The sequence below is a fragment of the Lissotriton helveticus genome, chromosome 5_1 (genome assembly GCF_964261635.1).
Source record: "Lissotriton helveticus chromosome 5_1, aLisHel1.1, whole genome shotgun sequence".
Classification (NCBI taxonomy): Eukaryota; Metazoa; Chordata; class Amphibia; order Caudata; family Salamandridae; genus Lissotriton; species Lissotriton helveticus.
In genome coordinates, this window is record NC_136065.1 from 1,956,393,429 (window position 1) to 1,956,420,975 (window position 27,547).

Sequence of the window (27,547 nt, forward strand, 5' to 3'; positions counted from 1 at the left end):
AGTCACCCCATAAGGTAGGCCCAAGGAACCCCTGTGGGCAGGGTGCAGTGTATGTGAAAGGTAGGATATGCCCTTATGTGTGTGGCATGTCCTGATAGTGAAATACCACCAATTTAGTTTTTCATTATTGCAAAGCGATCTGTCCCATAGGATAGAGTAGGGAGTTTTTGCTCACAGCATCTTATGAGCATTACTGCCCATGAGAACAAGATAGGAAAATTAATTTTGAAGTGCCTGAACTGAGACTGTTAAGATGCATCTTTTAGTGAGGGTGATTTTTTATATTCTGGGTTTGAAAATACCATGTTTAGAAAGTAGGTATTTTCTTGCCTAACCATCCAGTGTGCCTCTGCAAGGTTGTTTATTGACTGTCTGGCTTTGGAGTGGCAGGGGCTGGGGATGTGCATTCTGTTCAGACAGCCACTTGGGGAGTTGAGGTGTGTTCTGCCTTTCCACGGTGAGGCTGGGCTGAATTGACCTGGGCTGCATTCAGAGTAGGGGAGGAGATTTCTTTCACACCTGAATGGGCCTGGTCTGCCAAGGACAATGCTTTCTCCACCTCCTGCCAAGAAGCTGCACCAGAGAGGACAGAACTGGTTTTAGCTAGGTAAAGAGCTTCTCTGCCACAGAGAATAAAGGATTTTGTTTTATAAAAAGAGGGTCCAGACCCCAGACTTTTATATCACTTCTGGGAATCAAGAGGAACCTTTGCCAAGGAGAAAAGCGGGAGAAGCGGAGGAGGAAAACTGCCCCTGTGCTGTTTGCTGTCCGGGGCTGGCCTGCAATTTTCTGTCAAGGAAAGAAGGATTTGCTGTGTACTGTGTTCCGTGCTCGAGGAAGATCTCCAAGGACTTGAAATAGAGCTTGCCTCCTGTTCTGAAGTCTCAGGGACACAAAGACTTCACCCCCAGTTCCCCGTGAACTCCTTTGCTGGGAGTTCTGACTTGCTGAGAGGTGTCTGCCACAGTTCTGGAACTGTGAAAATCGATGCATCGCCTGTTTCCGACACATTGCAGCAGTGCTAGAAGACTTTTTCGACTCATCGCCGCAGCCAAAGAATCTATGCAGCGCCGCTCGGAGCCAACATGTCTGCTGTGCGATGAATTCTGTGCACCGGTTTCCGAGATCACCGCACAGATTCTGACGCAGGCCCTGTTGTGGAAGAACAAACGCATCGAGGAGGCGCGGCTGAAATCATTGCAGCGCATCCTGGGTCTTCACGCATCTCATCAAAGCGTCAAGTCTGTTGAATCGTTGGGGGATGTAGTATGAAACCAACGCATCACCTCCTCTCCGGTAAGGAACCGATGCATCACCTCACCTGTGCAGCAGTAAGGAACCGATGCATCACCTCCCCCAGAGAATGGAACCGACATCAGCTTTCTTGAGTATAAGGAATCGATGCATCACCTTCCCTGCAACCCTTTTTGCTTGCATTTTTCAACACATCCAAGGTACTTTGTGTAAAAGTATTGCATCCAACATTTTCTTGTAACAGAACTGTCTACACTTTTGTATTGTGGATTTTTGTCATTTTGGTTTAGATAAAGATTACTTATTTTTCTAAACTTGTGTGGTGTCCCTTTGCAGTGTTTTCACTGTGTTATTGTATGCATGCACAAATGCTTTACACACTCCCTCTGAGATAAGCCTGTCTGCTCGTGCCAAGCAACTAAGGGGGTGTGCAATGGTTATTTTAGGAGTGTATCCCACTTACCCTGACTAGGAAGTAGGGTCCCTACTTGGACAAAGGTGCAAACCCTTGCTAACTAGAGACCCCCATTTCTAACACATACACATATGTATATATATATATGTGTATACATTTATAATAGTGTATGGGTGACCATGTGCAGTTGGACTGCTGCATCCTCATTAATCTAACACCATGGTTTGTAGAGATACATACTCTATTTCATTTTTGCAATATGGTATAAGTGACTTTACACAGACCTTTCCCCATTGTTGCGGGAATAAGTGATCGTAGGTGTACTGCTACACCTTACCCTTTTAGTATAATTGAATGGTACATATCTATATTTATAGATAGATATATACCTACTGGCAGACGCCAGTAGGTAGTTATAGTTAGGACCTAGTTTCCGTAGGAAAATTGTTTTTGACTTGCCAATAACTTTGGTGCTGCTCGACGATACTTCACAAAATGTTCCCCTCGAATTGCCTCAGTGATTCCTGTTGTGCATGGAAAGTTTTGGGGTGATCCGTTAAGAGGTGGCCTAGAAAAGGGGGGGCGGTGTAAAAAACATGCGTTTCCGATGTTAATTCTAATAGGACCTTTCGACACGGCTACAGCCTGCACTACTGAATGACATTATTTATTTATTTATTTATCTAAACTTGTATTGCGCGCAGCTACCCTCAATGGGTTTCCCGGCGCCAGGGATAGACAAGAGAAAGAAAGCAAGCAAAAGCCCAAACAGAACAGACAGTGCAGAAGGATCAATTAAACAAAAGAGTCTTCAGTTTTTTTCGGAAAGAGAGGAGATCAGTCTCGGCTTTCAGAGCCGGCGGAAGAGCATTCCACATCTTTGGACCAAGATAAGAAAACGAGCTGCCGCCCATTTTGGCCAATTTAATTCTGGGGACCAAGAAATTGCCACTGGTGGAAGATCTTAAAGTACGACCAGGCTTATAGACTTGAACCAGGTTCTGCAGGTATTTAGGGGCAGAGCCCTGCCGAATTTTAAAAAGAAGGCATACGGTTTTAAATTGTACACGGTTCGGGACCTTAAGCCAATGAAGGTTACGCAGAGCCTTAGCTGCGGAAGATCTCCGGGGTACATTGCACAGTAAGCGAGCTGACGAGTTTTGCACCACCTGAAGCTTGTTTATTGTGGCCTTATCGGCCCCAAGATAAAGCACATTCCCGTAGTCGATGCGGGAGATCACAAGAGCCTGGACGACAGTTCTCCGAGTAGAGCAAGGTAGCATCCATAAGATCTTCTGCAACCATCTTAAGGTGGAGAAACAGATTGCAGCGACCTTTGTTACCTGCTGTCTCATAGAGAGGTTATCGTCGATGAGGAAACCGAGGTTGCGGGCTACGGGGGCTGGATTCGGCAGAGGACCCATATCGCAGGGCCAATGTCGAGGGCCCCACAGATCTTTATTCTTGCCCAAAATAACAACCTCAGTCTTATCACCGTTGAGCTTGAGCAGATGGTCGTGCATCAAAGCAGCAACGCGTGATAGGCCAGACTTCAAGGCAGAGACCTCATGGCCCTCACTGCTAGAGAGAGAGAACACAATCTGCGTGTCGTCAGCATACGAATAGATTGTCAAGCCGGCGTCCTCCACGATGGTAGCAAGGGGTCTGATATAGATATTAAACAGCAAAGGGCTGAGAATCGACCCCTGGGGGACGCCGTATGCTGATGAGTAGACAGCAGATTCAGCTACTGTCGAAAACACCTGGAAGGTGCGTCCGCCTAAGAAGGAGGCAATCCAGGCCAGCGCAGATCCAGCAACACCAAGGGAGCGGAGAGAGTCAAGAAGGATGGAATGAGACACGGTATCGAACGCTGCACTCAAATCCAAAAGGATGAGTGCAAAGGTCTCCCCGCGATCGATACCGTGCCGAAGCCTCTCCGTCACCCCGAGGAGTGCGGATTCTGTGGAATAATGGGCGCGAAACCCGGATTGGGAGGATGAAGATGTCCCACATTTTCGACAAACGAATTAAGCTGGGTGTTCACATGTCGTTCTAAAATTTTAGAACATGCAGGCAGCAGGGATATGGGCCTAAAATTGGCTAAGTTCGTGATGTCCGCGCCGGTCTTTTTCAACAAGGGAACGACCATGGCATGCTCCCACTCCTGTGCCACCGTAGACTCTATATGAGATGTATTCAAAAGTCTCATTAGGACTCTCCGTGGCTCGAGGTCCAACAGTTTTAGAATTTTCATAGGAACAGGGTCCCGAGGGGAGCCTGACCTGATACTGTTCAGGCACGATAAAAAGGTAATGTCATCAAACAAAGACCAGTCGTTGATGAACGTTGAAGGGAGGGGAAGACTGCCAGAAGTAACCACCAGTAAGGACTCGGCAGATGGCGGGGAGGTAGACAAAAATTCATGAATACGCTCCACCTTAGAGATAAAGAAATCTGGCATCACACTGTGGTTTGTCCAGAGCCGGAGGAGAAGGTACCGTATCTGCTCCTGTTAGCTTCTTCACCACTGCAAAAAGAGTCCGCGGACAATTCTGAGCCTGGGTGATCGTGGATGCCGTAAAAGTAGCCTTGGCCAATTTACAGTTAACATGGTAGCTCTTTAGTGCTTCTTTATAAGCTGCCTTACTGGGGGTTGAATAGGAGCGCCTCCATTTTCTTTCTAATGCCTTGCACTTGGCTCGTTGTGATTTTAACTCCTCAGAGAACCAAGGTGCGGGAGGATGAAGGGATCTGTGGTTATTAGATATAGGAGGGAGGAATGCAGTTACAGCATCCCTTAGCCACTGGGAAACTACAGCATTAGATTCTGATCCAGATTTTTCCAGAATCGGAATAGATTCAGAGAGATGTTGATTAAATGCCACCATATTAAGCTTGTCCCACCGATAAGAAAGCTTGCTCTTACCAACACAAGGCTTAGCATTAGGTAAAGAGAGAGGTAACATGAAATGTACCGCAAAATGGTCAGTCCATTCTAGTGGGCGGGCCCTTTGGGAGCAGTCATAAGGTAAATTAGAAATGATTGGATCTAACAGGTGACCTGCTGAATGGGTAGCCCCAGAGTTTCTAAGTAAAAGATTAAAAACTTCGAGATCTGACAGTAGCGACTGACTGAGGGTACCTTCAACATCCTCAAGATGGATGTTGAGGTCACCAAGAATGGTGAAATTAGCCGATTTAAGTAGTACAGGGGATATGATATCGGCCAAAGACGATATCCAAGGGCCAGCATTGCCCGGAGGGCGATATATTAGAAGACCAGAAAGCGTTAGTTGAGGGCCAATCGTTAATTTGAATAGAGCGGCCTCACATCCAGGAAGGGAAAACGACTCCAGCTTGCATTGGTAGATGGATTTAAAAATAATAGCGATCCCCCCACCCTTCCCGGAAGCCCTGTCCTGACATACCATCACGTAGTTGTTAGAAACGGCTATAGCAATGTCAGGTCCAGAGCTTTCGTGGAGCCAGGTCTCAGTTAAAAACAATGCGTCTGGCGACTCTTCATTTATAAAGTCAAACAAATTTAATTTATTTTTAGGGAGCGATCTACAGTTGATACTCCAAAATTGGAGAGGAGGGGAAGGCTGAAGTTTCTTAGTAGCCTTCCTTTTGCCCCAGTAATGTGCCTTGGCAGTTTGTGTCTTAGAAAGCAACATTTTACCGGTAGAGAAGCCACAGCCTGCACAGGTAAAGTAATGGGTAGGCAGAGTACAGGTGGTACAGGAGACGGGTATGCGGGATCGCAAAGATGTTAAAGTAAGTGCAGAGTACGTCAGACGAATGGGAAAATGGTCATGATTTAACCAACCTGAGCTGGAGTGCGAGATGTCGATGAACTGCCCGTCCTGCAGCCCGTCCTCAGCGCGGACGGGCGCAGACGGGCTGGACTCTGGCGTGACTCCGGCAGTGATCCGGCAGTGATCCGGCGTTCCTGCTGCGCGTGACCGCTGCGCGTCAGCATGATCTCCTTTATGAGGGGGTCGAGCGTCCTTGGGCGCTAGAGCGAGCACTGCCCGACCGGCGTGCTTCCCTCACCTAAGATGGCCGCCAAACAATTCAGCTGCCGAGGGGCAGAAAGAAAAGGATCAGGTACCCGCAAAACGCGGTGTAAAACCGATTATTGTGCAAGTATGGGGGTGCAGCCCTTAAAAACAGGGGAATAATAAATTAAAAGCTAAATAAAATGAAAAACGAGGAGTTTTTAAAAACGCTTGTAAATCAAGCACAATGAGTCTCTTTAGCGCGCAGTGCGGTATAACCGCTCTGCACAGGTCAGGATCTTCGTTTATTGTGTTGCCAGCAAGGCAGAGCCTTGGATTAAATCTCCTTATCAGGGGGTCGAGCGTCCTTGGGCGCTAGAGCGAACACTGCCCGACCGGCGTGCTTCCCTCACCTAAGATGGCCGCCAAACAATTCAGCTGCCGAGGGGCAGAAAGAAAAGGATCAGGGACCCGCAAAACGCGGTGTAAAACCGATTATTGTGCAAGTATGGGGGAGCAGTCCTTAAAAACAGGGGAATAATAAATTAAAAGCTAAATAAAATGAAAAACGAGGAGTTTTTAAAAACGCTTGTAAATCAAGCACAATGAGTCTCTTTAGCGCGCAGTGCGGTATAACCGCTCTGCACAGGTCAGGATCTTCGTTTAAGGTGTTGCCAGCAAATTTGTTACATCAAATTTGGCAGGAAGGTTGGTCCAGGAAAAGTGCCTTTGTGTGATATGATGTAAATCTGTTCAGTAATCGTGGAGTTATTAACCAAAATCCAAAATTGTATATATAGGGACAGGGATCCGCCAATTCACATGCTCAAATGTGATTGGCTGCCAACACTTCAAACCAGGAAGTGTTGACAGCCATCTTGGGATTCTGCTTGAGCAGAGTCTCACAAAAAGGTAAACAATAAAGAAAGGGGTACAGGGTAGAACTACCCTGTCCCGGCAAGGCTCCTGGGAGGGGGGGGGGTCGCAAAAAAGAAGGATTTTGTTTAAAATGTTTGGGGTATAGCGCGGTTTCTTGCGCTTCTGTAATCTTGAGCCCCCGAGAGCTTAAAGAAAGCTCTTGCTTGCTAGAAGTGAAGCAAAATTGCTTTTAGAGAGCAGGAGCTGCATGTTTAACAGCTCCCTTTCTAAAAGCAATGCCGGCTCCCGCAGCAGTCGGGGAGTCCGCAAAAACTGCATGGGCCTTCAGACTCCCCCACGTGGTCCCCAACAGATGTGTGCGCTCTGCGTGGGACCAGGACACCTACAATAGAGGTCAGGCCCTGGGGGATGGGGGATGGGGCCCGGGGCTAATATCAGCCTGGGAGGGGGGCTACTTGCCCCCCTATTTATTTAAAAATAATAATACGGCTGGCCCTGGGCGATGGGGTCCCTGGGGATGACCCCCCGCATCCCCACGACAAAAAGGGGGATTTCCAAAACACTTTTTCCCAATGCAATTTCCAAAGGTACATGTATTGGCAAAGCCAATAGGTCTCGCCTATGCATGAGCTATTGGCTTTGCCATTGTGTTTTAGCCATGCTGTGCACCAGCATGACTGCTATTCAGCATGGCTAAAAGTTAGTGGCCTAGAGGAGAGTGGCATGGAGTGCCTGTCGTTCAGTGGTATGACGAAGAGTTGAGTATAGTTTTGTAGAGTGGAGTGGCTGAGAGTGTCGTATATTGGAGTGACATAGTGTGGAGTCGTGCAGAGTGGCATACACTGGGGTGGCGTATAGTGGAGTGGACTGGTGTACAGTGCATTGGCATAAAGTGTTGCAGAGTAAAGTGGCGTAGAATGCAGCGTCATTGAATTCAATGGCGTACAATGCAGCGTCATAGAACGCAGTTGCGTAGATTAGAGTGGTGCATAGTAGAGTGCAATGCGTTGAATGGCGCAAAGAGGAGTAGAGTGCAGGGGAGTAGAGAGGTGCAGAGTGGAGTGGCAGAGTGTTGAATGATGCAGAGGACAGTGCCCCATAGTCGACTGGCATAGAGTGGTGCAGAGTATAGCAGCATAGAGTGGTGCAGAATAGAGTATGGTGCAGAATAGAGTATTATGCCGTAGAGAGCAGTGGCATAGAGTGGAGTAGTGCAGAGTGGAGTGGCATAGAGTTCAGTGGTGGAGAGTGCAGTGTTGCAAAGTAGAGTGTCAGAGTGGAGTGGGGTAGAGTACAGTGATGTAGAGAGCTGAGGCATAGAGTGCATTGACAGAGTGGCTTAGATTGTTTCAGAGCAGAGTGCAGTGGCGTGGAGTGGTGCAGGGTAGAGTGCAGTTGCGTAGAGTGGTACAGAGTGTAATGGCGTAGAGCAGTGTTTCCCAAACTGGGGTCCGCGGACCCCCAGAGGTCCGTGACATTCCCAGGGGGTCCGTAGGCAGCAGTTTTAAAAGCACAGCAAAGTTTCTTGATTAATTAGCAGCTTTCGAGCAACAATAAAAGTGTCATGATCATGCCAGTGATTAACGTACCTGCTGGCGAAAGATGAGAGTTTTGTTCGGTCGCAGCTTTGACTTAACTAATGTAGCACAGAGGGTTAATATGCATTTTAAAACGCAGTATTGTATGTGCATAGGTCCATGGTTACTGCTTTTGTCACAGAGATTCTTTTGTTACTATGCATTTCATAAGTGACAATCGTAATCTAGCAGAGGGACCTATAAACTGTCATCAAAGAGCTGCTTGCAAACTGATTGGTACCAGTTAGTTACTTATGTTTTTCCCCAGTCATTCATTATCCTGATGCTGCTAAAAAGCCTCGTACTGCGAAATAAAACCAACAATTTAAAAGTTAGTCACGGAGATGCAGCACCAGCCTTCCCATTACATTTTTTCCTTTTTTGCAAATTCCTTCAATATAAAATACTGAGGGCCAGATGTATGACCCATTTTTATATGCGCAAACGGGTTCGTGAACCTGTTTGCGCATGCAAAAACCTATTGGGCCATGTACATAGCCTATTTCGCGAGTTTCCATTTTTTTGCAACTCGCTACATAGGTTTTGCGACTTGCTATTTGAAAGGGGCATTCCCTTCCAAATAACGAGTCTCAAAACCATGTACAAATGTTTTGCGACCGCAATTGCGGTTGCAAGATATTCTCAATTACCACCCACTTCAAGTAGATGGTAATGCATTCGCAAATGGGAAGGGGTCCCCAGGGGACCCTTCCCCTATGCAAATGCATGCAAAATTATTTTTTGCAGGCAGCGGTCCCAGGACGAAAACGTTTCATTTTCTAATTTTTTAAATGCATGGAAAACGAGCTGCATTAAAAAAAACTGCTTTATTGAAAAGCAGTCCCAGACATGGTGGTCTGCTGAGCCCAGTAGGCCACCATCCCTGGGAGGGCTGGCATTCCCAATGGGCTCGCAAATTGCGAGAGGCTCATTAATATTAATGAGCCTTGCAATTTGCTACCCCATTGGGAATCCCAAACAGTGTTAAAAACACTGTTGTACATTTCATTTAGTGACCCGCAATCTGCCACTCGCAATGTGTCGCCAATTGCAAGGCTCTAAATGAAATGGTCGTACATCTGGCCCCAAAATCCTTAGTAATTTGAGTATTTGTTTTGTGTGCACATGTTTTTTTCTTCTTCGAATTACTGTTTTAATATTTGACATTTTAATCATACAAATTGCTTGGGGGTCCCCGGCTTCCAGTGGTGACTCAATGGGTGTCCTCAGGAGTCAAAAGATTGGGAACCACTGGCGTAGAGCAAAGTGGTGCAGAGTAGATTAGAGTGACATACAGTGGATTGGCGTAGAGTGCAGGGGCATAGAGTTGAGTGTTTCATTGTAAAGTGCATTGGCTTAGAGTGTATTGCCATACAGTGCAGTGGCGTAGAGTGCAGTTTTACAGAATAGTATAGAGTACAGTGGCATAGAATGGAATTGTGTGGAGTAGATTGTTGTGGTGTAGAGTGCAGTGGCGAAGAGTTCAGTGGCATAGGATAGAGTGGTACAGGGGTGAGTAGACAGGCGTAGAGTGCAGAGGCGTGGAGTGGTGCAGAGTGGAGTAGCAAGGAGTGGTGTAAAGTGGAGTGGTGCGCAGTACAATGCAGTAGTACAGAGTAGAGTGGAGAAACACTGCTATTACAGACAACATATCAGTCTAAATGCCCATTTGCACAGACATACAATTTTACTAATAAAACTATACAGTGCACAAGCAATAACGGGTGGAGGTGGTATCACCTAACATATTAATTTGTATTGATCATATCAAAGTATTTGTTTTCAATACACTTCAGAATTAACAAAAATGTGTTTCATTTGTGCATTCTTAATTTTGACATTCTGAAATACTTGCAGAGTTCATTTAAAAAGTTGTGTACTGAAAAATGTTTTCCTACATTGCCACATAAGATTGCCACATAAATCCTTTCACTTTTAAGTCAGAGAAAATAAACCCTAAGCTCCCTGGGAAGACAGAGCCTAACATTTCTGTCTCGGTCTGCACAGCAAATGTGCACAATATTAACAAGATTTACAGACCTGTTTATAGAAAGGAGCACTCATGGACTAATACAAGGGAATTGTTGTGAAAAGGCTTTGCTCCTGGGGAGGGGCGAACTCTGGCCTGAAAGGCGCACTTGACGGAGGTATCTCGGGCAGGTAAGTTCCCTAAATTCAGAGCTCAGCAAAGTGAGGTACGGCTGCCAGAGGTCTATGAAAGGGGAACCCTTCCCAGGTAGTGTATCATTTTCTTCATCCCCAGCAACTGACACAGACGCTGCAGCCAACCAGTGAATGTTGGGGTGCGAGTGGCCCGCCAGAGGAGCAGGATGTTTTGCGTAGCTGAACCTAGAGCAATTGCCATCTGGCAACCCCTTCGTGATCGGAGCGGATATGTGAGGGGGTTCAGAAAGACCAAGAGGATATAGCTTGGGAAGTTTGGAATCTGAGTGTCAAAGTGTTTGTCTATTTCATCAAGGACCTGCGTCCAATATGTATGGAGCTGTTCACAGTCCCATAAAAGGTGTACCAGCGTGCCTCACTTTCCACATCTCCGCCAGCAGTCTGCACTTTGTCGGGGGTCCATCGTGTGCAGGCGGTCGGGCGTGTAATACCAATATGTGGTCACCTTAGTCAAAGTCTCAGTCAATCCCATGTTACGTGCTGAGTGGCAGGCTCTGTCATATATCCCTTCCCATTCTTTGTCACGGAAATCCCAATGCGAGCGCCCTGCGTTATTTGTATGTGCATGGGGAGCCAGCAACATTTTGTATAGATCTGAAATCAGCTTTTTATCAGAAGTGCATGTAAGTAGCCATATTTTGTATGGTGTGAGAAAATGCTGTGCTTGCGGCTGTATGAGTGGGTGAAGGGCCCAGTGCAGAATCTGAAGGTAGTGGTACCGTTCAGATTCCGGAATCCCGTATATGGCGCAAGCCTGAGGGAAGGTAAGAATCCTGTCTAGTTCAAATAAATGCCCCAAGGATCTACAATCCGTGGTGCGCCAGCTCATGAAGGCAGTCTCACTCATCCCCGGTTGAAAGTCAGGGTTGTCGAAGAGCAGTGTGAGGGGAGATGGGGAGGTAGTCAAATTGCACTTCTGACAAGTCTGGTCCCAGGCCTCCAGTATCGTTCTGGTAACATGAGAGGCATAAAGATTAGCCGGCTTATGAGCTTTACACGGGAAGGTAATACTTTATAGAGGTGTGGCCACCACTGCCTGGTCTTGGAACAGTCCATGCTTCTCTGACTCGAGTCTGCTCCACTCAACAAGATGATGAAGTTGAGTCGCCTGGAAGTAGCGCCAAAGGTCCGGGACCCTCAGGCCGCCCTCCTCAGGGGGCAGCATCGCTATGGCATCCTTCATGCGGGGTCAACGGCCCCGCCAAATGAACTGCGACAACTCTGATGGGATCTGCTTGATCCAACCCTTGGGTGGGCAAAGGAATGAGGTCTGGAATACGTAAAGTACTTGGGGAATGACATTCATCTTTATGGCAGCCACCCTCTCCAGCCAGGAGATCGGGAAATGCTTCCACCGTCGTAGCTCCTCCCAGATCTACGTCAGCAGCTTGGCATGGTTGGCAGTGACCACCTCCGGCAGTGTAGGTGCCAGTTGGATGCCTAGATAGGGAACAGTTCCCTCTGCACATTGAAGGGGGTGCGCGGAGCGAAAGTCCTCCAGAGTTGAGGGTGACTGACAGGTTGAGGGCTACCGACTTCTCCACATTAACTTTAAAGCTTGACGCCGAGCGATATAGGAATAGTTTAGGCACTGATTACTATACTGAGAAATCCACTGTGACAGATTATTCAGAACGTTAATATTGGAAAGATCATCTGTAGCAGAACGTTTAGATGTTCCCATCTCTTTCCTCTACCTATTCCATATTTACCATTCCTCTGCCACTTTCTATCTCTGCTCTGGGTCGCTATCTTACCCTATTTTGCACAACTATATTACCATACTGGAAACACCATCTTAACCTGCCTTTTGAATAGGTATTAACTCTCATAGGTCACTGAATTTGTACACTTACCCCATGTTTCACTGTTTTGGCGGCATGTGCGGCTTTCTTCTTCGCATCGTACGGCGTCAGAATATCTATTATGGCCATAAAATAAACTTCTTTCTTTGGAGCATCTGACGAGGAAAAATGTAAGACTAAACATTTAGTAGTGGCCAAACAAAATCTTACATGCTATAGATTCTTTTTAGCAGTCCATTATGACCTTTTACTCCTGCAGGAACGTAGCCAAACATCAGAGCCTGTGCTAAAGCCTGGCTGCTCCTCACAACCCCAAATTGTGCTCACCAACAGTGATAACGCTTCAGGAGTTGTGTCTGCTTTGAAAGTCATCTCAGCTGGACAAACACTGGCAATACCAGATACAAATACATAAAAATAAGCCTTGAGGGCTTGTCACTTCTGCTCAAAGGACGCAACCAGCATCTATTTATCAAGGTCATATAAAACAGAACAAACCCTGGAAGCTTTCAAAGTAAAAAGTGTTCACATACTTCTGCACTATTTCTTTGCAGTCTGTACACAGACAATGTTGCATTTTGGATTTTGCTGGCCCATCAGATTGCTTTCCTGAAACTGCTTGACTGACATTTATATAGTGCTCTGATACCTAGCTGTGTGCCCTAGCGGCAAAATATCTATAGAGATTCATAATGAAGTACTTACTGTCGTGGCTTCTCATCGCATAAACATCTACAGATGGGTCGAACTCTCCTGGCCCAAAGAAGCGGGGGAAGTTCAAGAGATTGCCAGGGCTGTCTGGTGGAGTCCCATAGGAGCTGATGGGGTTCCCAGACATGCCATCATTTTCACATTCCTCATCATCAGCACGCTCCTCCACCTCCATCTCTTCCTGTTCTGCCCGGTCGACGTCGTGGATACCCACCAATAGGCTGTAGTCCATGATCTTCAGCTGTGATAAAAACTACAATAGGGTAGAAAAGGTACGGTGTAAGCGGGGTCTACAGCATAACTAAAGAACGCAGACAAATGTGTCCAACACCGGTGGGTTAGGGAGTGGATAAACAAATCTGCATTCTTTGATTTTTTCAGTTATTAATATACTGAAAAGAAAGGCGGACATTAAAAACTACTACAATAAAAGTATGTGCATGTCCACATAATAAGCAGTGTGTGTGCAGAAACAGAGCATAGCCACAATATAAATGAGGCAACATTCTGCTCAGTCTACAGTGTTCAGCATTACCACTGCTTAGAACTATTTCCAAACACATCAAATATTACCTTCTAAGGCTTCGTCTCCAACTTTCAAACCTGTGGCGACCTACTACATAAAGGGATTCCAGTCTGAAATCTACTCTATGAATTCCATAAACAGGGAGCAACCAACCACCTCTTCATGAGAAAAGATAACATGCCCATGCCACTTAAATCATGAGAAAATAACTGAGAGTGGCACCCAATCTATAAAATGTGGTGACTCTGAAGGAATTGGCAAAGTCTGTCTCCATTCCAAGTATAGCCTTGCATTTCTTAACATGATCACTACAAGGAGGGAGTGAAGCAGTAGTATGTTTTTACCCAGTTCAAGAAAGATTATCTCTCAGTATTCAGTTCATGATCTACCAGTGCCTGAACCTAGGCTGGCTGCTGGAGAAAGGTGGGACTCTACAGAACATATTATGGAGAGGCGGTGCAGCATAGATGAAGAAAATCATGTGTTCTATTTGGTGCCTCGTTAATATATGTGGTAGTAGCTGGAATGAAAATAATGTGCATTGTTGATTCTATGTCAGGACCGGAGGCTTCAGATTATGCTTTTACTTCTTCGCTCTTTATTTTAGTACAAAACTTACAGCAGCCTAGAAAAGCTTACACAAATGCTTATATCCCAGAACAAAGGGAAAAAGGCATTAAACAAGGAAAAAACATTCAGTTCTCAAATAATCCAACTACAAGTCCCATCAATCCATTAGGGTAGTGCACAACGTTAGTTCTTTGACAGTGTCCATGACAGCTACATAGGACGTCCATATTCTGCCATCTTCCTCTTTCTTCGCTGCTTCGCAACCAGTTAAGTAGTTTGTTCCTTTTCTCTGCTATTGAGACGTGTATATTGCTTGTTTAAATCAGTATTATTGCGCTGTGGTGGTGGTGGGGGGGGGGGGGGGGGGGGAGTGGAGGGGTGGGTGTGGCTCTGTGGCGCTTAATGTAACAGTATTGTGCTTTTTCTTCCACAGAGCCCCGTTAGATCTGCTGCGTCACGGAGATAGTAGGCCCCATGGAGGAGTGCCTGTCCACTCGTATTGTGGAGGAGTGCGCAAAATTGGCGCAAGCACATTTAGGGGCACCGGTCAATGCCCCATCTCCAATAGGAGAGGATCCCCGTGCCCCTAAGAAGGCTTGTAGGGAGGGGGATTCCGTAGGGACGCAGGGTGTGGACAGGGACGCCTTTGAATGTTTGCGTGACACTTTTTTGGCTAAGGCGACCGCTCCCACCCCTGCGCCACTGCCGGTCCCCGATCCCTCGGTATCTATGGGTACGGCTCCCTCATCCCCTGGAGAGGTGTCACCGGCAGACACGGACGATGACGGGGGGTTGGTGCATTCTTGGCGCCCTTGTGGCTCCGCCGCCGAGTTACTGTAGGACAGTTCAGGCACATTGGACCCGGATGAAATAATCCATCCGCGGTCTGAAGCTTGGACCCCTGGGGACAAGGTGGCGAGGGTTGTAGCGGGACGCCTCTGCAAACCCTTGGAGAAGGAGGCGAGAAGTTGTCTGCGAGGGGAGTGTCCACGGCCCACGTTGTAAGGGAAGGTGGCTCTGACACCAGAGTTAGACTCGAAAATGGCCACCTTCCTTGCAAAATTAGTGAAAGATCCTCGCAAAGGCATTGACCATTCCTGGCGCTCCTGTCAGGATAAATTGTTGGATGCGATAGGGCCCATCACAAAAATCCTTGACATGGCAGAGGAAGCGAAAGCGACAGGTTCCGTCATCTGCCCCGACGTTCTGTCGAATTGGGCGCAAAGGGGGGATATCTTTTTAGGGAACGCCATTTGCGCCCTCTCGACCGAACGTCGACGATCGCTCCTGATCAAGTTAGTCCCAAAAGTGGGTGACTTTGCCTCCTCGGAGGCAGGTGCAGTGGCCCAAGGGGGTCTCTTCGGAGACCCCTTCATTAAGGAGCTAGGTAAATTTGTTTCGACCTTTACATCCCTGGACAAGGCCCAGTCGAGTATATAAAAGAGTGTTTCAACAACATTTCTCTCAAGGGGCCGGTCGCGGTAAAGGGCCGCGCGACCGGCTGTGGCGGTCAAACTTTTGCCAACAAGGGTCAAGGCTCCGGGCGAGGTCAATACAACACCTCTGCCAACTACACGAATTTCTATCCTACTAGAGGACAACGCTTCAGAGGTCGAGGTGGCTTCAAGAATAATTCCGGCAACAACAGTTCCAACGGTAAGTGTTATCCCTGCAGACCAAGTTCGAATTGGCAGCCGGCTAGCGGCCTTCCAAGAGGCTTGGGCAGCAGTTACTGAAGATGCATGGGTTGAAGATGCATGTGTCTTACAGACTATTTGCGGTTTTCACATAAGAGTTTTACGATCATCCTCACCAGGCGAGGCCTCCGCGCCCTTTTGTCTGTTTAATGGCTGATGGCAGTTGATCGACGAAGAGGACTCGAAGCAGAGGGGCCATTCGCCGGTCAACTCGACATTCGTCAGGTTTCCTGAGCAATATTTTCCTTGTGGAAAAATCCGATGGGAGGCAAACGTCCGGTAATCAACCTCAAGGAATTCAACGGGTGGTTGGTCTACCGTCATTTCAAGATGGAGGGAATCCATCTTCTTTGGACGTTCTTCTGCCAAACGATTGAATGGTCCATTTGGATCTCGAGGACGCGTACCTGGTGGTTCCCATTCATCCCCCGCACCGTCAGTTTCTACAGTTTATCTGGCAGGATCAGGTATTCGAATTCACTGCCCTTCCATTCGTGCTTTCTTCAGCCCCTTGGTATTTCACCAAGCTGCTTCACCCAGCGGTGGAATTTCTGCAGAGTCAGGGTATTCGGATGATTGTCTACTTGGACGACATCCTCTTGAGGGCCCAATGCCCCGAGAAGTTGGGCGTTCAGCTCTAACAGACGGTTTCCCTGCTACAAGGGCTGGGGTTTGTCATCAACAAGGACAAGTCCATTCTCTCACTATCTCAGAGCGTGGTATTTCTTGGGTTTGTTGTAGACTCTCTCCAATCCTCCTTAAGTCTTCCGTCCCGGATGATGGCCAAGATTCGGCATGTGTTGCGACAGACAATTTCCAAATCTCACACCTCCCTCCGCCAGATTGCCAGGGTGGTGGGGCTCCTCTACTCTTCCATCCAGGCAATCTTCCCGGGCCCCCTTCATTATCGAGCCCTCCAGCGTCTCAAGGCGCACCATCTCAGGAAGGGCATGACTTACGACCAGTTGGTCCCCCTCTCATCCTCTCAGAGGAGGTGACGGGAGAGATGTCCTGGTGGCTTACTCATATGGAGGCCTGGAACGGCCGAGCGATCTTCGGGTCGGTCCGGACCTAGTGTTAAAATCCGACGCCAGCAGGTCGGGTTGGGGGGCCCGATGCGGGGAATTCTCCACAGGCGGCGCCTGGTTGTAAAAGGAACAGGAGTTGCGCATACACTGCTTAGAGCTTCAGGTGGGGTCCTTCGCAGTACGCTGCTGGTCCAGAGACTCAGTGCGGTCATGTGTTCTTCTAAGAATGGACAACGTCTCAGCGGTTCGATAGGTCAACCATCTGGGCGGTCCTCAGGCTCTGGCGAACTTGGCAAAAGAATTTTGGGATTGTCTGGCCCACCATGTGTCCGTGACAGTGGAGTACTTACCGGGCCTTTCGAGATCAGCTGAGGACCTTTTGTCCAAAGCCTGGTCAGTCAGTACCGCAAAGCGGTATCGATCTTCCTGGACTAGATTGGGTGTCTCCGACGGGGCCTGGATCCCCTGGTCACAGGCGTCGTTCCCATTCTGAATTTTTTGGCGGAATTGGCATCAGACGGCCTGGCGTACTGCACCATTAAGGCAGTGCGTTCTGCGATTTCGGCAGCTCACCACCCGGTAGAGGGAGCCCCGGTTGGTGAACATCCTTTTGTGTGTAGACTCCTAGGAGGTATTCGCCTTTCATTACCCCCAGAACCGCGTTGCTCAGTCCTTTGGGATGTCAATGTCGTTCTGAATCTTCTTCTATTCTGGCTACCTAACGAGTACCTTTCTTTGAAAGAGCTGTCAGCTAAGTTGGCCATGCTTTTGTGTTTAGTGTCCTGCCATAGGGTTTTTAATGTACGAGCTTTAGACATTTCGGCAAGAGTTTTTCCACCGGAGGGGGTTACCTTTACAGTGGGACGTCCCACAAAGTCTGCGTCAAGGACAATTTCGGACCCAGCATTTGTAGACGCTTCCAAGCTGTGCGTGGTTCAATGCCTAAAGGCATACGAAGACATGACGTTTGAGTTTCGTCCTCCGGGCGAACAACAATTGCTTATTGCCTTACGAAAGCCACACAAGGCAGTCTCATCCCCCACCATTGCCAGGTGGGTGCGATGGGTCATGCAGGAGGCAGGTATCAACACTAAACTGTTTGGAGCTCACGCGGCTAGAGGAGCCATGGCTTCTAAAGCTTTTTCTTTGGGAGCTCGTTTGGAGGACTTGATGCGCGCCGCGGATTGGTCCTCGGATTCCACCTTCAAGAGGTTTTATTTTAAACCAGTGGTGGACATAAACACAATTAGTGGTAAGTAAGCTTTGAACTAGCATAATCTGAAGCCTCCGGTCCTGACATAGACTCGAAAATTGCCTAGGTTAGTAACGGTAAGTTTCAATTCTATTAAGGACACGGAGGCGAGGATTATCCCTCCCAGGTCACCTTCGGGTGCGATCCCGCCCGTATTGCAGTAAGTAGTCCGGTTTTGATATACTTGTGCATTGCTCAAGATGTTGTAATGTTCAGCATTGGGTTATTTAAGCGAGTAGATTTATTTACGACGCCTACGCTGTTGTGTTTCTTCCGTTAGGGAATGAAGGTTCGAAACAGGACCAGTAGGATGTTGGCGTGACTCGCGCGAAGAAAGAGGAAGAAGGCACAAGAAGGACGTCCTATCTAGCTGTCATGGACACTGTCAAAGGACTAAAGTTGTGCACTACCCTAATGGATTGATGGGACTTGTAGTTGAATTATTCGAGAACTGAATGTTTTTTCCTTGTTTAATGCATGTTTCCCTTTGTTGTGGGGTATAAGCATTGCTCGCAGCCCGGTGGCAGAGGGCTCGCGCGCATCTGCTGGAGCGCTGATATTTTATTTTAAAACTCTGGTCTCTTATGCTGAATGCGAGCAATTTTACTCTTACTTCTTGCCTCACCTGTCCTGCTGACTACAAGCAGTGACTACGCTTTTAACCTTTCCTCAGTGGCCCTGCTGACTGCTAGCCGCCACACTCACCTTCACAGTCTGCCTGAAGCCAGTAATCCGCCGTGGGCTGACCGCTTAACGGCGACCCCGGCGACTGTGGGCGCCATCTTGGGTTGGGTTGTCGGCCTGCTCCATCCTAGCCACACCCCCCTAGTCACACTGCTACTTAGGACCCTCCTCCCCTCCACTCCAGCGATAGCTCGCAGCCCGGTGGCAGAGGGCTCGCGCGCATCTGCTGGAGCGCTGATATTTTATTTTAAAACTCTGGTCTCTTATGCTGAATGCGAGCAATTTTACTCTTACTTCTTGCCTCACCTGTCCTGCTGACTACAAGCAGTGACTACGCTTTTAACCTTTCCTCAGTGGCCCTGCTGACTGCTAGCCGCCACACTCACCTTCACAGTCTGCCTGAAGCCAGTAAACCGCCGTGGGCTGACCGCTTAACGGCGACCCCGGCCGCCATCTTGGGTTGGGTTGTCGGCCTGCTCCATCCTAGCCACACCCCCCTAGTCACACTGCTACTTAAACGACCACTATGCGTCAGCGCAGCGGACGAGCGCAGCGGGCGCGTCGTAGGCGCGCCGGAGTCGCGCCAGAGTCAAGCCCGTCTGCGCCCATCCGCGGCTGGTCGGGGCCCGGGACCGGCCACTATGCCCATGCACCCATCATGTACTCTCCCACGACCATTCTCTCCCTCTGGCACCCACGCCCCCCCCCCCTTACAGTGCGAGAGCGCATTGTCTCTCTTGACTTATGTAATTCTTCTGCTGCACTCTTACGGCCTAGCGAGTTATTGCAACAGCCGTTCGACGTTTCCTCATCCCCTACCCACCTGTTACCTAAGCACGGTCCCGTGTCCCCTCGCACTCTGGGTACCCCCCTGCCTACCACCACAGCGATCCTCCTTAACACTAGGTCTGCGGTCGGGCACCATCTCAAGTTATTCCATCTGCTTGACTCCCGCCAGCCAGACCTATTATTCCTTACGGAAACATGGTTTAGGGATGACTCCCTTCCGAGCCTCTTGTCCATGCTCCCCTCCACTTATTCTGCCATCAGAATGGATCGCCCTGGGGGAAAAACTGGGGGAGGCGTTGCTCTGATCACCCGTACAGATTTCCACTTCCAGACACTACCCTCCCTTCCTATTCCCGCCGTGGACTGTCTAGGAGTCTGTTCCCTACTCTTTTGGGGTTCCTCTGACTTGTGTGCTCATCTACCGGCCGCCTCAACCCACCCCTGATTTATTTTCTTTCCTCTATTGAGGACCTCCTGGTCACTCTAGTAGTGAACAGCTCTGCTATTCTGGTGCTTGGGGACCTGAACTACTGGCCGAACGACCCAGCTGAAGATCTTAGATCCAAGGAGTTCACGGCCCTGCTCACCAGTCTTAATTTTCTTCCCCAACTTAGTATGCCTACCCATACCAAAGGCCATCAATTAGATCAAATCTGGACCCTTAACATCCCCATCAACCCCCCCACCATCTCGCCCTGTTCCTGGTCAGACCACTCTCTTATTTCTTTTGCAGCAGCCCTCGGACGGCCGCCTAAACCCCCCCCGCCTAGAAACATCTGGGCCAGAAAGTGGGATAAGGCTGACCTCCCCGCGATCTGCTCCTTCCTCTCAGCTTCCAGCCCCGAGCTCGGTGGCCTACCCCTCTCCACTCAGCTCACAGCCATTAACACCTGGCTGTCAAACGCGTGCAACACTACTCTCCCCCTTAAGAGAGTGGCCATCAAGCGTGCCCATGCGGCCAACAGATGGTTTACCCCTTCCCTTAGAGCTAAAAAACTTGCGACACGCAGAGCCGAACGAGCGTGGCGGCGCTCCTACTGCCCCTTTCTTAAAACAAGCTACTGCTCGGTACTCAACGAATATAAAAGGGATATACTAAAAGCTAAAGCTGAGTACTTTTCCGGCAGGATCCTGGCAGCAGAAAACCAATCCAAAGAAATATTCGCCACAGTTCATGAGCTCGCTGCCTCTGACAGGGCGACTCCTAAAATCCCCCCCATCCCAAACCCTCTGTAACTCCCTTAATTCCTTCTTTATCGAGAAGGTAGCCCTCATGAAGGCCAACATCCCTTCATCACTCCCGGTACCACCTGTTGTTCAATCCCCCTCCTCTGTCTTACCCCTTACCCAGTTCCCCCTTTTGACACGAGATACTCTCTTCCCCATATTGGCCCAGGTAAAACCGGGCTCCCCCCAGGACATTGGTCCTGCATTTGCCCTGAAAGAGTTTTTCTCCAATTGTTGCTCCCCCCCACTCACTTTAATTAATCATTCCCTCACAACTGGCACTGTCCCCCACGCTCATAAATCGGCAGTCATCATTCCGATCTTGAAAAAGGCAGGCACTGATCCTTCCCTGCCTGCTAACTACCGTCCCATCTCCCTCCTCCCCTATCTGGCCAAGGTCTCAGAGGCCCATGTCACCAGGACTCTGAGTTCCTTTGTGGAATCGACTGGCCGCCTTTCTCCCCGCCAGGCGGGCTTTCGCCCGCTGCACTCTACCGAGAAGGTAGTTGTGTCGGTGATGGACAAACTGAGGGAAGGCATTGACACCGGCCGCCCCCAGGCCCTGGTCCTGTTAGATCTGTCCGCCGCATTCGACACGGTGGACCATGGTAATCTGTTGACCCGTGTCGAGGCGGCGGGCATCGAGAGCATGGCCCTGACCTGGCTCCGATCTTTTCTAACAGACAGAGAGCAGGCCGTCCACCTAGCCAACTTTGCTGCTCCACCCCGGAGAGTGACCTGTGGTGTTCCCCAGGGTTCTTCCTTGTCTCCTTTATTGTTTAATTTATACATCTCACCCCTCATTTTTTCTTTACAGCAGATGGAGGTCTCGGTGTTCAACTACGCCGACGACCTCCAGCTTATCTTTAACCTTTCCTGCTCCCCCACCTCTGCCCTGAACTTCCAAAGGGTCATGCTTTTTATTCAAGGATGGATGAACTGCAACCACCTTAAATTAAACCCCGACAAGACCGAATTGGTCTTGACGGGTGGTGGCTGCAGTCCCTGGTCCCCCGCTTTTTGGCCCCTTTCCCTTGGCCCCCCTCCCAGTTCCCAAAGTTAAAACCCTGGGCATCTTCATCAATCCCCAGCTCACTCTTCACGCGCAGATAAACTCAGTGGTGTCGGCTTGCTTCTTTTCCCTCCGCACCATCCGTAAGGTCGCCCGATTCTTTTCTGTCGCCGCACTCAAGCTCATCCTCATGGCCATGGTGCAATCGCGCCTTGACTATGGGAATGTGATCTACAACGGCGCCCCGGCCTACCTGATCCTCCGGCTTCAACTGATACAAAATCAGTCGGCCCGCCTGATTTATGGTCTCTCTAAATCCAACCATGTGACCCCTCTGTTGCAGTCTTTGCATTGGTTACCGGTGAGGGAGAGGGCCCTATTTAAACTGGGCTGCATCACGTATCAGGCTAGGGCTGGGACTGCCCCTGCTTTCCTTTGTGAAGCCATCTTACCCTACCTCCCGACCAGAGAGCTCCGCTCCACTCACCACGCTCTCTTGTCAGTCCCCCGTTTTAGGAAGCAGAAGTCCGGGGGGGCCAGATTCGCGGTGCTGGCCCCATCGTTTTGGAACTCGCTCCCTCTTGCACTTAGGACCTCATCGTCCTATCTGGAATTCCGTAAACTACTCAAGACGTTTTTGTTTTCCAGATCCGTAGCACCCTAGTTTCTTGTCTTGGCCTCCACCGATACACTGCTATCCAGCGCCATGAAACCGTCCCGGTAAAAGCGCGCTTAAGAAATATTTTAAAATTCAAAAAAATTCAAATTTGTTTAAGCTTTTCTAGGCTGCTGTAAGTTTTGTACTAAAATAAAGAGCGAAGAAGGAAAAGCATAATCCTCACCTCCGTGTCCTTAATAGAATTTAAACTTACCATTACTAAGCTAGGCACATTTCGATTCATGAACAAAAGGCCAGATATTAAACTAATAGAATGCTTGCCACTGTTATGACTCATGAAACTGTCCCTTCACAACGTAAGGGTTCTAGAATATATGAGAGAGCAAAGACCTGTTCTTTGCACAGAAAAAAACACTAGTCTTACTTGCAAATTCACCCTGTATATTTTCTTTAAGCGATCTGAAACTGCTGCCAAAAGTGAAACTAATCCTACACAAAAACTCCAAACAATTAATATAAAACTATCCAAATTCACTTGTGCTTCTGTGAAAGGAAGGAAGGACTTGGAGAGAAAGGAAAGGAAAATGCTACTTACCCAGTATGCATCTGTTCTTGGCATATAGAGCTGTAGATTTATAAGCTTTAATATAGATCGCTATCTGGTGTTGGGTCCGGATGTTTGAACTTTGTTTTTGTTCGAAGAAGTCTTTTAGTCACGAGGTAGGTGACTCCATCTTTCGGTGATAGTGCACATTGGCATTGGCTACATCCCTGGATAGTTTTGTTGTAAGGGTGATGATGGAGTTAGTATGACTAGACAAAGATGTCAATGTATATTGAGCTATGGCCCATTTCCATATGTTTTGAGCTAGTTTCAAAAGCTGTAGAGAGTGTGTTCCTCCCTGTTTTTTGTGTGTAGTACATGTTGCTTTGGAAGAATATTTGGGGGGGTGCTGGTAAGTTCCAGGCAGTAACCATATTGGATAATTTGTATTACCCACTTGTCTGAGGTAATGGAATTCCAGACAGGTAGGCACTGTGAGAGACGTCCCCCGACAGGAGTGGGATGATCGGGGAGTAGCGGAGGGAAGTCACTGCTTATTGGCAGGGAAACTGTGGGTGAAGTTGCCTCTTCCCTTGTTATTTTTCTGTAGTTTCCTCTAAAATATCCTCTGGGGGAGTTAGAGTGGTTGTTACCTTTATATGAGGAGGGGGATTTTCTGATGACACTATTTTTGAGCCACCCCTATAAAAGGAACGTCGAAAAGATCCCAGGTTAGAAGGCAATTATAAAGCCCCCATGGACTTTGCTGTTAAACTGTCTTTCTTCATTTTCTCTAATGAAGTATCTACTGATGGCACGAATAGATGCTCTTTTTCAAAGGGCCGGTTAAGTATGGAGGATTGTATCTCCTGCTTGAATCCAGAGATTCGAAGCCAAGCATACCTGCCTAAGAGTATGCTAGTGTTAATGGCGCGGGATGCTGTGTCTGCTGCATCGAGCGTGCATTTTATGCAAGTGTTGGTGATGAGCTTCCCTTCTTGGATGAGGTCGTTCGCTTTAGTCTTATACTCATCCGGTAGATGTTGCATGAGTTTTTCCAACTCTTCCTAGTGAGCCCTATGATAGCATGCTAACAGAGCCTGTGCATTGGCAATATGCCAATGGTTAGCCGCTTGGAAAGCCACTCTTTTGCCTGAGGCATCAATAAGTTTTGACTCCTTATCAGGCGGAGGGGTGTCGCCTGTGGTTTGAGAATTAGCTCTCTTACAGACATCTGTAGGCGCGGGTTTATATTTTTTGTCCACTCGGGGTGTTAGTATTCTGGCTCTAACTGGGTCTTTGAATACTTTGTAAGTATGTTTTAGTACGCCTTTGAGCATTGGTAAAGTGTTAGTAGCCCTTTGTGAATGTGTGAATGTCTCCACAAGGAAATCCTCTTATAGAGGGTCTGAGTGTAGTTTCACCCCGTGATATTGAGCAGCCCTGTTAATAAACTGTGCAAAACAGATGTTATCATAAGGTGGGGAGGGTCTGGAGGGATACAGGTCGGGATGGTTATCCTGGTCTGGATCTTTATCATAATTGGCCCAGGGATCAGTGTCCTGTGGTATATCATGTGGTATGTAATGGTCCTCATCCCCATCGTCCTCTTCCTGTGTGTTAGGTGATGGTGGAGGTGGTGGTGAATTTGATGGTGTAATTATCAAATTTGGGATGGGAGGAGGGGAGTGAGGTATGTGGAGGCGGAGAGGGAGATATGTAAGGGGGAGAATGGTTAGTACCCATGTCCTTTTTTAAAAGTATTGGATGATCCTCTGTGAGATCCAGCTTCCGTTTATTCGGAAGAATGACCTGGAGGTTTCCAGTTTTAGGATCAATGCTCAGTCTCCTTTGTTTGGGTTTCAAGGGTGGCTGTTCAGATAGAGATACTTTGGAACAAGTTGATTTAGGTTGAGGATCTCTGGGCACCGAGTGTTTTGAGTCCGAGTGTTTTTTTTAGCAGGTTTCGTCTCCGAGCATTTAGGCGTGGTGTGTTTTGGATCAGAATCTTTAGGTGTGGATCTCGGCTTCGAGTCTTTTGGAGCAGATTTCGGCTCCGAAGCTTTGGGTGTGGATTTCGGCTCTGAGACTTCAGGGGCGTGTTTCCGCTCCGAAACTTTAGGCTTGGAGGCTTTCAGCTCCGGTCTTTGGCGGGTTTTGGCTCAGGGGACTTCGGCGTAGAAGGTGTTTTCTGTGCCAGTGTCATGGACACTGGCAAAGCTTTGTGTTTCGTTGCCGAAGGTGTTGGTTCGGCACCGGAATGAGGCTGGCTCGAGCCCGAAGGCTTGTGCTTGTGTTTTGTAGCCGAGCCCGAGGCGTCTAAAACTTTGTCTCGGTGCCGACCTGTGCCCGAGGGCGAAGGTGATACTGGAGCCGCAGTTTTTGGGTGAGTGGGCACGATGGGGGGATCTGTACTCACGGTACGTTGACCCAGAGTGATGGTCGGTTCTTCTTCCATGTCGGAATCTGCTTCGGACACGGAGATCAGTTCTTCCTCAGCTTCTGGATCCGGCTGGTGGGAGTCAGTATCTTCACCGAAGATGTCTGGTACGGATCCGCTGCCGTGGTGCATCTTGTGGCGTCGAGCCCGGCAGTCAAAAATTGTTTTCTTCGATTGGAATGATCGACACGCCTCATGGTCCTTTTAGTCGTGTTCCAAGGAGAGGCAGAGGTTGCAGACTTCGTGCAAGTCGGTGCGTGGAAACTTAGCATGACACCTGGGAAATAACTTGAATGGAGTCCGTTCCATCGACTGCTGGCGTGGTCAGCAAAGGTAGGTCCGACGGCCCGCCTTGAAGTTCCCGATCGAAAGTTTCAGATTTTAGACGATGCGGCCAAATGAAAACCGCGATTGATAAACAATACCGTTGAGTGTAGAGGATTGGGCGTCGAAGGGGTTCGAAAACTAAACCGAACCGGAGCACAGCAATACATATCCGAACTAGATGGCGGGAAAAAATAATCTGGGGATGGAACCGATGCCCATGCACACAATCATTGAAAGGAGGAGTCACCTAGCTCGTGACTAAAAGACTTTTTCAAACAAAAACAAAGTGCAAAGATCTGGACCCAACACCAGATGACGATCTATGATAAAGAATAGGATCTACAGCTCACATGTCTCGAATATCACCTAATTTCTCATTAAAGATGTGCAGCTGTGGCGCTGACAGCAAAGAACACACATCTTACACAGGTGGATCTGGGCTTTTAACCATGGATACAGCGGTCCTCTCTGTGAGTAAGTATGGCAATACAGGTTGACTCATTGTATGAGGCGGTGTTGAGAGTGGCAGAGATTTAACCTCCTTCTCACTGAGGCCCTCATTTCTAGATAGTGGTTAGGTGAACAGGCTCACATCTGCACACGGACCTTCTACCTGTGTACTGGAAATTGTGCTGTTTACAACCAAAATAAAGTTGAACCTCTTGATGTGCAAAGGGGACTTGAATCATATTGCCTATTTAAATACAAAAATATCCAAGTGCAATTTGAGTCTGGATCTAGACAAAATATGTACTATTATGAAAGTGCCTGTATAAAAGATGAACGAAGTAACAGTTATTGAGGAGCAACACTGCCATCCTTGGAAGGACACCCCTCGTCCTTAAAGAGCAGCAGCTGCCCACCTCAACATCTCGCTTCAGCTTCTCCAGGAAGGCTTTCTTGTTCTCTTCTTCCACATGCAGCTTCTGACCCTCGTTGATGAAATCGTTATCCTTGAAAGTTGGCAGTTCCTTTGCCTGTGAATGAAATGATGAACAGCTGAAAAGCACTCTTTGTTCAAAAGGCTCCACATTCCCCACTTCAGTGACTTCCACTTCATCGAAATGTTTCTAACCAGAGTAGGATACAATATAAGAGGCACAGTATCTTATTAACCTCAAAACAGAGCTGGGTCCACATATCCAAAATCAAATCAACCTACCTTGAGGAACACATTCATGAACCCATCCCAAATACATATGTCAGATATTTCCTCCCATCCTGTTGTCCCCTTAACAAAATTCACATAGCGTGATTTCATCCATTACAATTGGACCATTTTGAGTACACTTAACTCATGGTCTGTGATATCAGACTTATTATTGTTCTGTAGTTCGCCTAATTAGTTTATTCAGAGAAAGAACAGTTCAGAAAAGGTACCCCACATTCTGTGGGCCTTATTTTTATATTAAGATTTACTAACAGAACTTGTGTTGTGGAAAGCTTCCCCTAAATACTATGCACGGAGCATCCAAGAAAATTACTATTCCTTCCAGTGGTTACAGGGGTGACTCTACACCTTAAATATGTGGAGACAAAGTGGTTAGTGTTTAGATTCAAGTAGACCAGGTAAAAGTATGAGAGGTTATATGATCATTCGTTCTCCAGCCTCACTCTTGCATTCATCTTCTGACATTCACTGATTCAAGTTGAACATTGAGAGTGCACAAAAATGAAATTTTCAGTATTTAGAATCTGTTAGAACCACAAATGTCAAGCCACAAACACTTTATTTAGTGTGGTGCTATATAATCAATGGCATCAACAATCTCCTCTTTCCGCCTTAAACTCAACCTCCACATATTCACAAGTTAGTGTTTCACTTCCATGTTATTTTAACATATTGTTCTTTCACCACAACTATTAGTTTTAGCCACTTTCTTAGCCATGATTAGGAAAGGTGAATTCCCAAAACTAACACCTCTTTGGTGCTTTAATGTAGAAAGGTCAACTACTTGTTGGCAAATGCAAATAACCTCTTTCTATTACATTCTCCATTATTT

The 27,547-nt window shown here is 47.9% G+C and overlaps 1 protein-coding gene across 1 annotated transcript in view; it reads right to left on the minus strand.

Annotated features, from left to right (window-relative positions):
* The window catches only part of PIP4K2B (phosphatidylinositol-5-phosphate 4-kinase type 2 beta), a 551,068-nt gene that overhangs the window by 42,480 nt on the left and 481,041 nt on the right, over window positions 1-27,547 (minus strand). Inside the window, exons 7-9 of the mRNA XM_078645621.1 lie at window positions 26,408-26,521; window positions 12,824-13,082; window positions 12,170-12,273 (exon numbers count right to left, since the gene is read on the minus strand). Of these exons, the coding sequence (XP_078501747.1) occupies window positions 12,170-12,273; window positions 12,824-13,082; window positions 26,408-26,521 (477 nt within the window). The remainder of the gene's footprint in view (window positions 1-12,169; window positions 12,274-12,823; window positions 13,083-26,407; window positions 26,522-27,547) is intronic.